Below are 14,420 nucleotides of genomic sequence, written 5' to 3'. Positions count from 1 at the left end.
CAGCTTCCCAGAAGGGAGTTCAGGCTCATACCCTCTTTGGTATACTATCAAACGTTTGGGGGTTATCTTTACGAGTGACAGTCGACAGACAGCACAGCTTACCCATACTCATCTCCTACAAGGCATAGGTACAGATGTCCATGGCAACTTGCTGCGAACCTTGAACATGCTACAGTGGTTGGCTTACATCAGCATCTATCTGGCATCTGGGACACTCCATCTGGCCATGGTCCTCCCAGCGCCAAAGATGAGCAGTCTTTGGTTATTTTGCCAGAGCAGAAATGATCATCAAAGTGCAATATGACCCGCTCAACCCCCCTACTACAAAGGGTGGTCTTGGAATGGCCAATGTGCTAGTTAGGGCAGTTGCCTTATATGTAACCATAATGATAACGAAGCGGAAACACCGCCAGCGCAACTTCATAGGAACTCTGATTGAAGAACTGGCCCCTGACACTCACTAACCACCCATTGCAGTGGCGCTTACTTTGCCCCCACTACCTCACCTAAAGGAATTTTTGCGGACTTTATTTATGTCAGTGCGGACCTGCCAAGTGAGCGACTGCAGAGGGCCTACGATGTTTACTGCCCTATGATGCGAGGCCATCCCTATAACCGGAATGAAAGCCGTCTACCCTCGGTTAATTAGTCGGTGGTCTAGCATTCAGTGCATGGCGCTCTTCTCGATTTTGATGTCAGTGATGCCTGATATTTGGTGGTCAGTCACAAATGTATCAATTGCCAGAGGCTCCATCCCATGCGTATGGCTGATTTTGCCCCTCATTCATGGACAATCCCTACAGCAGTGATTTCGACATCCCTTCTTATCCCGGAGATGACGCTTTACCCACATACTAATATGAATGCAGTGATATGGATCAAGGGCTTGTCCATATTGTATCTTTACCATGCTAATGACATACACTTTCTCGATTTTTGAACCTTCCTATGGGAACGAATCACTCGTCTATGACGCCACCCGCACTACCGCCAATGCTTTACTAATTACCTGGATAGTGTCTTCTGGGACCCTCCCCACAGTTGAGGTGTACTGGGTAGGTGAAGTTAACCTTATGTGTATGTTAATTTTAGAGAACGGGCTAGAACAAGTGATAGAATCATGTGAACTCTTTCTTCGTGACAACGTTCCCGGCCCTAATGATGGATTAGAAGGACCCATGGACATATTGATGGGTGGCAGCAGAAGGTGTCGTGTCTAATGTTGATTCCTCTAGTAGGGCAGCCTTTAGAATTATTTATGCTTTAATTTTTTGTTGTTTAGTTGTTTGTCCCTGAAGGAGCACCTTTGTAAGAATAAAGATGTTTTGTTTCACCTGCCATTCTGCTCCGAAATAAAAAGAAAATGGAGAGGAGCCGTTCAGGGAAGTGAAGGGGGAGGCGCAGGCCTCGCATTTCGACCCCCGCCCAACCTGCCTCCACCGGTATGAAGATGACTGCTCCACTTTCTACTTAAAAAATTAAAAAAATGGTAAGGAGGCCGCTCGCGAAAGTCGGAAAATCTGTAAATAAAAAAAAATGGTAAGGCAATAAGTGGGAGAGCCGGGTTCGAGTCTCCATTCAGCACAAATACTCATTACTGTCATTCCAATATACAGCTGATAGTTGTCCATATTCGCAACTGCGAATACATCTCATGTGTTTCATAGCGGCTGTACTCGCCGTAGTGCCTGTTCCTTCGGACTTGCACGTGTGTCCGAATGAACATTGCACCGTAATTCTGAACAAAACAGGCACTGCAATATCGTACTAGTAAGCTTCTGTTGCTACCAACAGCTTCCTTTCACTGGCCGGGGACCTAGTGCCCGAGGATGACTTCCCTTCCATGATAATGCGTGCATTACACTCATTAAGACTCCTCGGACACAAATACGACTAGATATGTTGAAGCAACATCGTGAGTAGGATTTGGTGTGGCACTGAACTGTTTTATGTCTAAGCTTTGATAAATCATTAAATAATAAATGATTTTTGAAACATCCCCATCCTTGTGTGGCCACAGGTGGAAAGACAAGTTCTCTTCTCCATGGTTACTAAGACGGGTTCTCGTCCACGGTACCGGTGTAGCCAAAGGACTTAGTTCCAGAAGGCAGCGGCAGTAAAAATCTATGAACTTACGTCGTCTCTTCCACTTCCCAAAGCTTTATCATTGCCATGAAATCGTGTACTAAATGCATGAAGTCGGCCCCGTTTACTACGAATCAGTGGAACATTTCTTAAAAGTTTGCCAGTTATCTATGTTTAGCCACGAGTAATGATAACAGAACAAGTGAAACAAATTTGGCGAATAGTGATAAAGTCAATAGAAAAACGAGGAGAAACGTTTGTAATAATTTAAAAGTGTTACCGTCTATAAGTTCAACATTTACTTACATCTCGTGGTCAGGCAGTACCATAGGATATATCTGTATCGTATCTATGATGTCAGTGTTGTCGCAGATGACCCTGGACAGCTTGATTTTTCGAAGTTCCTGTAGTTGCTCTGAAATAGAAACACAAATATTGAGAAATAGTAAATTAAGAGACTATAGTTATAACACCTGCACTTCCTTTTGTTACGCACTAACAAGCACATACACCGCAATCACTTAATAAGAAATAATCATAGTTGCCGAAGGATTTAGGAAAAAACAGACCATAGACTTTTTCACGGACTCCACACAGTATTTTCGTTAAGTTGTTAATGGGAACAAAAATTTGGACAGCCGGATTTAGATATGGACACAATTTCCTTCAATTAAGAGTGCAGTCAGTTTATCGAAAAATTTCCAAATTACATTCTTCTCTTGAAATTATTTTCATTGTGACACTGTATAGAATTAAAATGAAAAAAAATGTACCAGTGTCTATGTGGTAATGAGCGAAAGTAAAGGTGAATCCCACTTCATCAGTAAATAAATTGTACTATCTGAATTGCAAATCTTCAGAAATCTATCTCAGAATGCATTGACCGAACTATAAAATGGTGACCCTGTGGTCCGACACATTACACAAGGCCACAGCTGTCTTGAACGGAACTAGGTGTGCAGTGGTCAGACATTCCCATTCGAATACAGTCATTGTGATTTTCTGTGGTTCCCCAAGATTTTAGAAATAGACCACGACCGATTTATCAGTGTAATTTCGGATATCTGCCTTGGTAGCAGTTACAGTCGGCAGCGTTGCAGCAATTACTTGGTCACCAGGAACAAGACCAGTAAAAAACTCCCCATCACTTGGAGACGGTGCGTATAGTCTTCCTCGAACAGTTCGTCGTTAGCCCAGGCTTCTCTCTTCTTCTCAAGCTCTGCTACATTTTATGATTCTGTTCCTATGTCTCCTCTCGATGAATGCGTTCTTACGCACATGCGTCCGCTTCCCTTATCACCACCGTCCCCAGTTCAGCTCATTTTTAGCCTTGACGTCCGCTGCGTGCCTCACGTCACCACAACGATCTTACGCCTTTGGTAAGTCTGTATAATATTTTTGATTTTCCCTTCGGCCGGACGTTCTTTTACCTCGATGGTCGTCTATTTTGTAAGCAGCATTTTATGTAATCTTGACCTTCGTTACTTATCGTACAATTAGGCAGACTATAGTTTCAGAGATCTATTTTACCATACCAGGTCAACCAAAATTTTCATCAGCTACACATACGATTTATTTTATAGTTTTTCATCTATCTAGTTTACCACTTTATCCTTATTCTAGGTTTCCTTTATCGGAATCATATTTCTTATATTTAGCTGACGGTTGAACATCTTTATGACAACTGGACACACAATGTTGGGTTGCCACTGGTTATCGCTTCAGCTAAGTTATGAAATATATGTCAGTTCATATATTCCTATGTAGTTTCGTATACAGTTCAAGTACATTTTAACCGAGACAGGATCTTTGTACGTCTTGTTCTTGTTTATACACTCCTGGAAATGGAAAAAAGAACACATTGACACCGGTATGTCAGACCCACCATACTTGCTCCGGACACTGCGAGAGGGCTGTACAAGCAATGATCACACGCACGGCACAGCTGACACACCAGGAACCGCGGTGTTGGCCGTCGAATGGCGCTAGCTGCGCAGCATTTGTGCACCGCCGCCGTCAGTGTCAGCCAGTTTGCCGTGGCATACGGAGCTCCATCGCAGTCTTTAACACTGGTAGCATGCCGCGACAGCGTGGACGTGAACCGTATGTGCAGTTGACGGACTTTGAGCGAGGGCGTATAGTGGGCATGCGGGAGACCGGGTGGACGTACCGCCGAATTGCTCAACACGTGGGGCGTGAGGTCTCCACAGTACATCGATGTTGTCGCCAGTGGTCGGCGGAAGGTGCACGTGCCCGTCGACCTGGGACCGGACCGCAGCGACGCACGGATGCACGCCAAGACCGTAGGATCCTACGCAGTGCCGTAGGGGACCGCACCGCCACTTCCCAGCAAATTAGGGACACTGTTGCTCCTGGGGTATCGGCGAGGACCATTCGCAACCGTCTCCATGAAGCTGGGCTACGGGCCCGCACACCGTTAGGCCGTCTTCCGCTCACGCCCCAACATCGTGCAGCCCGCCTCCAGTGGTGTCGCGACAGGCGTGAATGGAGGGACGAATGGAGACGTGTCGTCTTCAGCGATGAGAGTCGCTTCTGCCTTGGTGCCAATGATGGTCGTTTGCGTGTTTGGCGCCGTGCAGGTGAGCGCCACAATCAGGACTGCATACGACCGAGGCACACAGGGCCAACACCCGGCATCATGGTGAGGGGAGCGATCTCCTACACTGGCCGTACACCACTGGTGATCGTCGAGGGGACACTGAATAGTGCACGGTACATCCAAACCGTCATCGAACCCATCGTTCTACCATTCCTAGACCGGCAAGGGAACTTGCTGTTCCAACAGGACAATGCACGTCCGCATGTATCCCGTGCCACCCAACGTGCTCTAGAAGGTGTAAGTCAACTACCCTGGCCAGCAAGATCTCCGGATCTGTCCCCCATTGAGCATGTTTAGGACTGGATGAAGCGTCGTCTCACGCGGTCTGCACGTCCAGCACGAACGCTGGTCCAACTGAGGCGCCAGGTGGAAATGGCATGGCAAGCCGTTCCACAGGACTACATCCAGCATCTCTACGATCGTCTCCATGGGAGAATAGCAGCCTGCATTGCTGCGAAAGGTGGATATACACTGTACTAGTGCCGACATTGTGCATGCTCTGTTGCCTGTGTCTATGTGCCTGTGGTTCTGTCAGTGTGATCATGTGATGTATCTGACCCCAGGAATGTGTCAATAAAGTTTCCCCTTCCTGGGACAATGAATTCACGGTGTTCTTATTTCAATTTCCAGGAGTGTATATAACTGTATCGCTGAAGATGTGGTTCTAACACCATGAAACTAATTGGGTCCTAAATAAATATTAATCGTACACCTGAAGCGATCTTTTTCATCATGATATAGTTTTACATCTGTGGATATCCACAATACAAAATTCTCTGTAAACAGAATTTTAGAAAGTGTAGTTTCTTTGTGTTGGAACTAGGGCGAAATATTTTTCGACGGAGGGCAACAGCACCTCCTTAGTAAATTACTCGCCCACCGTCACTGAGTTGACCTAATTCTATGTGGCTTGTTACAGTTCAATGACAAAAACATCGCAGTGTGGGACGCAAAGACAAATAGCTCCATCGTAGTACTAGTAGTCCCCTTGTGTTGAAGTAAAGTGACGTCTATAGATAAGTCAGAGAGCTAGGTGGAACGCTGGTAAGACACCAGTGAGAACGCCGGTTTAAATACATCGATTCAAATTTTTCATGATAGGCCTAAATTACGACAGCTGCCGGGATGGTTCCTTTGAAACGGCACGGCCGGTTTCTTCCACCAGTTCGAGTTTTAGAGTTCCGTGCTTAATTATCTGGTAGTCGACGGGATCCCTTCTACAGAAAGGTTGAATTCCCAGTTATCAAATAGCGTCTCAGGTAACTGATTTTTTTTTTTGTATTCTTATTGATTCACCGTCTTCTACACTCAAAACGTACGATCATGGTGGTGTGTTCGAATAGCATTTGAGTACTTCCTGTACAGGATGTTCCGAAACTATTCATTAAGGTTAATGCAGGAGCTAGAGAACCTCAGAATTACATATACAGGGTTATTACAAATGATTGAAGCGATTTCACAGCTCTACAATAACTTTATTATTACAGATATTTTCACGATGCCTTGCACACACATACAAAAACTCAAAAAGTTTTTTTAGGCATTCACAAATGTTCGATATGTGCCCCTTTAGTGATTCGGCAGACATCAAGCCGATAATCAAGTTCCTCCCACACTCGGCGCAGCATGTCCCCATCAATGAGTTCGAAAGCATTGTTGATGTGAGCTCGCAGTTCTGGCACGTTTCTTGGTAGAGGAGGTTTAAACACTGAATCTTTCACATCACTATGCGTGAAACTTTCTCCCACGCGTCCAACCGTTTCTTCGCTCACTGCAGGCCGACTCGTTGATTTCTCCTTGCAGAGGCATCCAGAAGCTTTAAACTGCGCATACCATCGCCGAATGGAGTTAGCAGTTGGTGGATCTTTGTTGAACTTCGTCCTGAAGTGTCGTTGCACTGACTGACTGATGTGAGTGCACTTCAAGCACGACATACGCTTTCTCGGCTCCTGTCTCACTGCGCTCTCGAGCGCTCTGGCGGCAGAAACCTGAAGTGCGGCTTCAGCCGAACAAAACTTTATGAGTTTTTCTACGTATCTGTAGTGTGTCGTGACCATATGTCAATGAATGGAGCTACAGTGAATTTATGAAATCGCTTCAATCATTTGTAATAGCCCTGTATAGCTATGGCACATACGGCCCTTAATAGCAATTTCTGATGCTAGGGGCAATTTATGCTGAAACTAGTTTAGAATGCTGATAACAGCAGTGGCATTCACACGATCTTGCTTGTATGCACGTAGTACATTGTCGGACCATTGACTGTCCGTTCGAAGATCTGTGGCTTGACTGCAGTGGTATCAGCAGTGACAGCAATTCTTAGTGACGAGATCTTCTTCTGTTTCCACAACGGTTTCATATTCCAGTTGCTTCATATGCCTCCAGAGGAAGAAATCCAGACACGTGGGGTCAGGGAACCTGGATGGCCACACCATAGGGCCATCTCGGACGATCCATAGATTCCCCAAGGTGCTTCTCAGATGACTCCTCTCAAAAATTCTGAAATAAGTTGGCGCCCCATCTTGCTGGAAGTACATTCTTTGTTCAACATTCAGAGGTACATTCCCCAGCTGTTTTGGTAACACATGTTCCACGAAGATGCGATGCGATGGAGATCCGTTGAGGCGGAATGGAAGAATGTATGGTCCAATCAACCTATCATCGAGAATGCTTACCCACATATTAACACCGAATCCTCATCGATGAGCACGAGATCGCGTGTTTAGTGGATTCACATGTGCCCAAACAAACGAATTGCTGATATTGAATCAGCCTTCACGAGTAAACAAAGCCTCGTCATTGCACGTGACCTCGCCTGGGAGTAAGGGGCGCGGGGCAGTCTGTTGTAAAAAACATTGTGCGAACTACACCCGTTGCCAAGTACCAGTGATTCCAAGTGATGAAGATGGAAAATGTGAAGCTACTGGTCATGTAATACATTCCACACAAGATGTATCTGAGACTAAGGATGTGTGAAATGCGTCGTGCATTTGTAGATGGAGTGTGTTTAACAAGTTGCAGAATCTCTTCTTCCATTTCTGGGGTTTGCACTGTTCGATTCAGACTTGTAACATGCGTATTTGCATAGAAAGTGCCTGTTTCAAGTATCTGTTGATGCAGATGTCCGAATGTTGGTGTCGTGGAATCCGTCGGTTGGGGAAGACCTGTCAATGCTGTCTCGCATCAGCTCGCCCATTTCCTTATACAGACCCATAAACCGGATACATGTCAACCATTGCAGCATACGTAAACCAGTCCATGTTCACTATTGTCACAAGGTAATAATGACTGTGACTGACTCGGTATGTTTACAGAAAAGTTCCCATAGTTGACACAAGGCGATGATGCTTGCGAATGAATCGGTGTGTTCCCAAGTTGACCTCGGAGCCAACCATTCGTACACAGAGCAATTTTTAATGTCAGTACACATTCCCAGTCAGTGACACCCACACAACAGCTTATGTCAGTACCTCCAATAAAATGTTCCCTAACGTCAGAGGCCATATCTTCCTCATAAAAACATGTGTGATTTGATGTTCTCATTCTCGTCTACTAATTTGAACGAATAGTTTCGTAACATCCTGTTAGTACTGATATCTTCAGAATTGAACTGCCTAATTCTGAGCTTCTGATAATGAATAAATCAAAAGAGAGACATAGACCTAGCGAGATGGCTCAGTGATAACGAACTGGACTCGCATTCGGAAGGACGGTCGCCCAAATCCTTCCCTGACCATCTAGAGGTTGGTTTTCTTTGGTTTCCGTAAATCGCTTAAGGCAAATGCCAGATTCTTTCGAAAAAGACACGGTTCATTTCCCTCCCCATCCTTCCCCAACCAAAAGAGGTCTCCAATGACCCTCTCGTCGAGTCGCTAAATAATCTTCTTTTCTTCAGCGTCAGTCACTTCAGACTTACTCAATAGACCTAGGGTTGAGAAGGAAACTTACCACAACCAAGTGTGAGAATTACCCTGTAACAGGCATAAGTGACAATGTTTGGTCATGTGAAGCAACGGGATGGTAAATCTAACTGACTAAAAAAGCATGAATGATGGCAAGGAGTAACGGGAAAAAAGATAAGCACGAATGTTGTTTGAGGATCAGTTCTCATTTAAAAAATATAAAATATTTCCATTATGTGACAGCAAATATTGATTCAACTCTAAGAATGGTTCAAATGGCTCTGAGCACTATGGGACTCAACTGCTGAGGTCATTAGTCCCTTAGAACTTAGAACTAGTTAAACCTAACTAACCTAAGGACATCACAAACATCCATGCCCGAGGCAGGATTCGAACCTGCGACCGTAGCGGTCTTGCGGTTCCAGACTGCAGCGCCTTTAACCGCACGGCCACCTCGGCCGGCCGATTCAACTCTCTCCTAAAACTAGAGAGTCACACGCTCCCCCTTGCCTTCCGTATTCGTCTGCACTTCTCCACAGGTCTCTTATACCAGCTAGTGAGATTTCCTCATCTCCTTCAACACGTAGAACACTTCTACTTCTCCTTTCAGCACAAACTTGAGTCCCGGCACCTATAGTCTCTACTATTCTTGAGAACCCTGGTCTACTGCTGTGCCTCTATCACCTTAACTCCATCTCTATGGACTCCATATTCTTTCGTAACGAATCCCAACCGCCTTTCACTCCCACACTGTGAACCCATCCCATCCTTACAACCATAATCCACCGTAGCCATCCCAACACAAATGAAAGCCCCAATTCACTCTGGCCTCAGGCATCTGGCACAACACTCCTATGCTAACACCTGCATCCCAGCTATCACTTCCTTTACGACGTCACTAACGCTCTGAAACGTTTATAGCAAATTGGCACAGAGGAAATCGTAATTTTGTGCAATCTGTCACATACCCTACTGTGTAGCAGCATAATTTGATGATGTGGCGTCTCGTCAGCGAGCCAAGGCGTGATAGTTCACATGAAGACAGAGTCCCCAATTCTCATTGGCTGTTTGGAGCACCTCCACATCTGGTAGCGTTGCTTCTTGTCGACGCTGCTTGGTCCAGTATCATGAGACAGGAACGCTACCGTCACGGACGAGGGAGTTGGGTGGCAGCCTAGTGCTGTCACTAATGTAAGGTCGCTGGGGCGTTGCTAGCAGTTGTTAATGCCTTGAGCTGCAGTGAGCTGAAGTGGTCACCGCTCAAATATGTTAAACTGATGTTAAGATTTATTAACAGTAAGAATTATTTTCTGTGGTGTGCGTACTGTAAGATCTTCGGTACACACACCATCAGATTATTTGACTTGTCGCTCTAGCGAAGTAGGCGAGTGTCAGCAATATGTCTCGTGGTCTTGTCGTGGCATGTTTATCTTCTGCCGTTAGGTCAGACGATAGAAATGCCACTTGCACACTTAGAGTAGCAGATTGACGGTGACCTACTTTAAACAGAACTTGATTAATTTTCACACACATTTATTAAAATAATAAAAAGGCATAGATATTACGTAACTTGATTCTGGATGCTGTTTACAATTGACAATCTGAAGTTCCTTTGGTCTTGGTACGTTAATCTTATTCTCACATATCTCTGATACTTGACAAAGTGTCTAGTCATTCATCTTCATGGCTATGTACAGGAATATGGTAATCTTATTAGGCGCAGACTGAAACTTGACTACAGACTAATGCAGACTGACTGATCGGAGGTCTGTACACTCGTTATAATACCTCGCGCGTTCAGGTATCACTGCGCGAGTGTGATCCGCGAGGAGAAAAGGTTCCACGTTACCAGCAATCTCATTAGATGCGTTACATATTAATACGCGGATCGGCGGAAGCAGAATTTGGTCCGTCTCTAAGACAGCGCCATCTCGTAGTGCGGAGACGGACTAGCGCTGCGCCTGCGCTGTTTTGCTTAGAGTCTGATGGCGTCTGCCAAAGTGGGCAATCGCGTATGTAAGGTCCCAGGTCGCCATTGATAATATCGTAAGCGAAAGTGTATTAACTGACAAAACCGTTATTATGGATCGCTTATATTGATTACATTATCTTGAAATACGATTCACACAGTAATTCACAAATTCATATTTACAAGGTAGGTAATTATGTGGAATGTTGCGCTATATTTGGTATGTGTATTCTGAACAGTGTGCTGGCAAGAACTGCTGCACTAAATAAATGACCGACATCCATTAAAATAAACTTTTGTGCTCTTTATTGCAAGGTAGACCAACATTTTCCCAGATCAGTTTCGGACACCACTTCATAATCGGAACCGCTACCGAGTGTAATCTTTTGCGAGAGGGACATTCAACTTCATACGAAGCAAGGCGAGCTAAAGAACCCTGCGACGATGCCGTAGACATCTAACTACAGCCCTCAGATGTACTGCCAGGCTGTTGCCACCAGCCCCAGGACATAGCTTTTAGAGCAAAACTGTTGTACCCAATCCATCCAACATTCTCCCCAGTACCTCCCATACCCAATCAGTTACCACGAAACCACAAGTAATCATTCTCACTGTCATTCCGAATGTGCATCATATCACAATCATCTTTTTGTGAACATCATCACCTGCATTTTAACTTCATGAAATATCGCATTTTAATCAGTAAATTTAAGAAGGTCAATGGCCGACGGACGGGAACGTGTCCGCTGTTAGGCCCGCCTACCCACAAGGGACGGATGTAAATTTTAAACACAAAAGATATATAGAGAGTCTATTCCTCTTGAAACAACAATAAAGAAGGGTAATTTTGTAGTGAAAGCAGAGCAAGCTTACCTGGCGTGAAGGAGGAGGGCTGGTTGGGCAGCTCGTACCAGAAGCGGTCCCCTCGGCGGGAGTAGCTAAACTGCGTGGCGATGATGCAGGCGAACGTGGGGCCCACCATGCTGCCCGGCAGTGGCTGCTCCGACAGGCCGCCCGACCACAGATCCACGTCGCTCGGATGTCTGCCGGTGCAAAAGTACCACTCTCAGACACGAAACAGGCACGACAGGAGAGCGTTAGGTGTTTCGAAGAGTAAGGAGTGGCTGTAGTGTTGTAATGTCCTTCAAACGTCAGTGGCAATCGTAGAAGATCAGGACCCCTCACCCTCTCACTTCACCAGCGTCTACATCTACAGGGTGTTACAAAAAGGTACGGCCAAACTTTCAGGAAACATTCCTCACACACAAATAAAGAAAAGATCTTATGTGGACATGTGCCCGGAAACGCTTAATTTCCATGTTAGAGCTCATTTTAGTTTCGTCAGTATGTACTCCAACGTGGTCAGATTGTAAATTTTCACAATCAGCATGTGTGGGGTGACGAGAATCCGCACGCAATTGTGCAATCACGTCATCAACACAGATTTTCTGTGAGCGTTTGGGCAGGCATTGTTGGTGATGTCTTGATTGGGCCCCATGTTCATCCACCTACGCTCAATGGAGCACGTTATCATGATTTCATACGGGATACTCTACCTGTGCTACTAGAACATGTGCCTTTACAAGTACGACACAACATGTGGTTCATGCACGATGGTGCTCCTGCACATTTCAGTCGAAGTGTTCGTACGCTTCTCAACAACAGATTCGATGACCAATGGATTGGTAGAGGCGGACCAATTCCATGGCCTCCACGCTCTCCTGACCTCAACCCTCTTGACTTTCATTTATGGGGGCCTTAGAAAGCTCTTGTCTACGCAACCCCGGTACCAAATGTGCTCGTATCGTGGACGGCTGTGATACAATACGCCATTCTCCAGGGCTGCATCAGCGCATCAGGGATTCCATGCGACGGACGTTGGATGCATGTATCCTCGCTAACGGAGGACATTTTGAACATTTCCTGTAACAAAGTGTTCGAAGTCACGCTGGTACGTTCTCTTGCTGTGTTTCCATTCCATGATTAATGTGATTTGAAGAGAAGTAATAAAATGAGCTCTAACATGGAAAGTAAGCGTTTCCGGACACATGTCCAGATAACATATTTTCTTTCTTTGTGTGTGAGGAATGTTTCCTGAAAGTTTGGCCGTACCTTTTTGTAACACCCTGTATACACCGCAAGGCAGAAGGTTTCTTGTGGCTGACTGTCGTGGATGGTCCGCGGGAACAGAGATTATTGGTAACCCCCGCCGTGTAAACTCGAATACGTGTAATTTTACCTTAATGGTCTTTTCGGGACATACATACTGAGTTGACAAAAGTAATGGGATGGCGATATGCACATATACGCCGGCCGCGGTGGCCGTGCGGTTCTGGCGCTGCAGTCCGGAACCGCGGGACTGCTACGGTCGCAGGTTCGAATCCTACCTCGGGCATGGGTGTGTGTGATGTCCTTAGGTTAGTTAGGTTTAAGTAGTTCTAAGTTCTAGGGGACTTATGACCTAAGAAGTTGAGTCCCATAGTGCTCAGAGCCATTTGAACCATTTGTACATATACAGATGGCGGTAGTATCGCGTACACAACGTATAAACTGGCAGTGTATTGGAAGAGCTGTCATTTGTACTCAGGTGGTCCATGTAAAAGAGCAACGGCCTTTCCGCAGTGAATATACCGGTTCCCGTGAGATCACCGAATTTAAGCGCTGTCGGGCGTGGTCGGCACTTCGATGGGTGACCATTCTGCCGCCATGCTCTGTTGCCATTTTTCGGGGTGCACTCAGCCTCGTGATGCCAATTGAGGAGCTAATCGACCGAATAGTAGCGGCTTCGGTCAAGAATACCATCATAACGACCGGGAAAGCAGTGTCCTGACCCCACGCCCCTCCTATCCGCATCCTCCTCTGAGGATGACACGGCGGTCGGATGGTCCCGGTAGGCCACTCGTGGCCTGAAGACGGAGTGATCGATATAAAAAGTTTCTACCGTGATTATGGACGCACGACGGGAATTGACAGACTTTGAACGCGGAATGGTTCATGGAGCTCGACTCACGGCACATTCCATTACGGAATCCCTTGGGAATTCAATATTCCGAGATCGGCTGTGTCAAGTGTGTGACGAAAATAATAAGTTTCAGGCATTACCTCTCACCACGGACATCGCAGTGGCCGACAGCCCTCCCTTAATGACTGGGAGCAGCGGCATTTGCATAGAGTTGTCAGTGCTAACAGACATTCAACACTGCGTGAAATAGGTGCATCAATCAATGTTAGACGTACGTCCACCATATATGTTAGAACAGTGCTGCGAAATTTGGCGTTAATTGGCTATGGCAGCAGACGACCGGTGCGAGTGTCTTCGCACGACATCACTTGCAGTGCTTCTCCTGGGTTCGTGGCCATATCGGTGGGACTCTAGACAACTGGAACACCGTGGCCTGGTCAGATGAGCTGATGGTGGGGTTCGAGTGTGGCGCAGACACCACCAAGCTACGGGCGCAGGTTGTCAACAGGGCACTATGCAAGTTGGTTGTGGTTTCATGGAACCAATGGGTCCTGTGATCCTATTGAACAAATCATTGACTAAAAATGATTATTTTCGGCTACTTGGGAGATCATTTGCAGCCATTCATTGATTTCATTTTCCGAAACAACGATGGAATTTTTATGGATGATAATGCCCCATGTCACCAGGCCACAATTGTTCGCCATTGGTTTGAAGAACATTCTGGGTAGTCCGAACGAATTATTTTGCCATTCAGACCGCCAGGCATGAAGAGCATTGAACATTTATTGGACATAACTGAGATGTCAGTTTGTGGGCAAAATCCTGCACTGGCATCACTTCCGTAGTTATAGACGGCTATAGAAGCTGCGTGGTTCGGTA

At 45.9% G+C, this 14,420-nt stretch overlaps 1 protein-coding gene across 1 annotated transcript in view; it reads right to left on the bottom strand.

Annotated features, from left to right (window-relative positions):
* The window catches only part of LOC124604893 (chorion peroxidase-like), a 243,605-nt gene that overhangs the window by 5,449 nt on the left and 223,736 nt on the right, over positions 1-14,420 (bottom strand). Inside the window, exons 16-17 of the mRNA XM_047136517.1 lie at positions 11,450-11,619; positions 2,392-2,500 (exon numbers count right to left, since the gene is read on the bottom strand). Coding sequence (XP_046992473.1) covers positions 2,392-2,500; positions 11,450-11,619 — 279 coding nt within the window. The remainder of the gene's footprint in view (positions 1-2,391; positions 2,501-11,449; positions 11,620-14,420) is intronic.

The sequence above is a fragment of the Schistocerca americana genome, chromosome 1, assembly GCF_021461395.2.
Source record: "Schistocerca americana isolate TAMUIC-IGC-003095 chromosome 1, iqSchAmer2.1, whole genome shotgun sequence".
Lineage (NCBI taxonomy): Eukaryota > Metazoa > Arthropoda > Insecta > Orthoptera > Acrididae > Schistocerca > Schistocerca americana.
The sequence above is the reverse complement of the archived record's forward strand: the minus strand, read 5'-3'. Positions and strand labels throughout refer to the sequence as shown.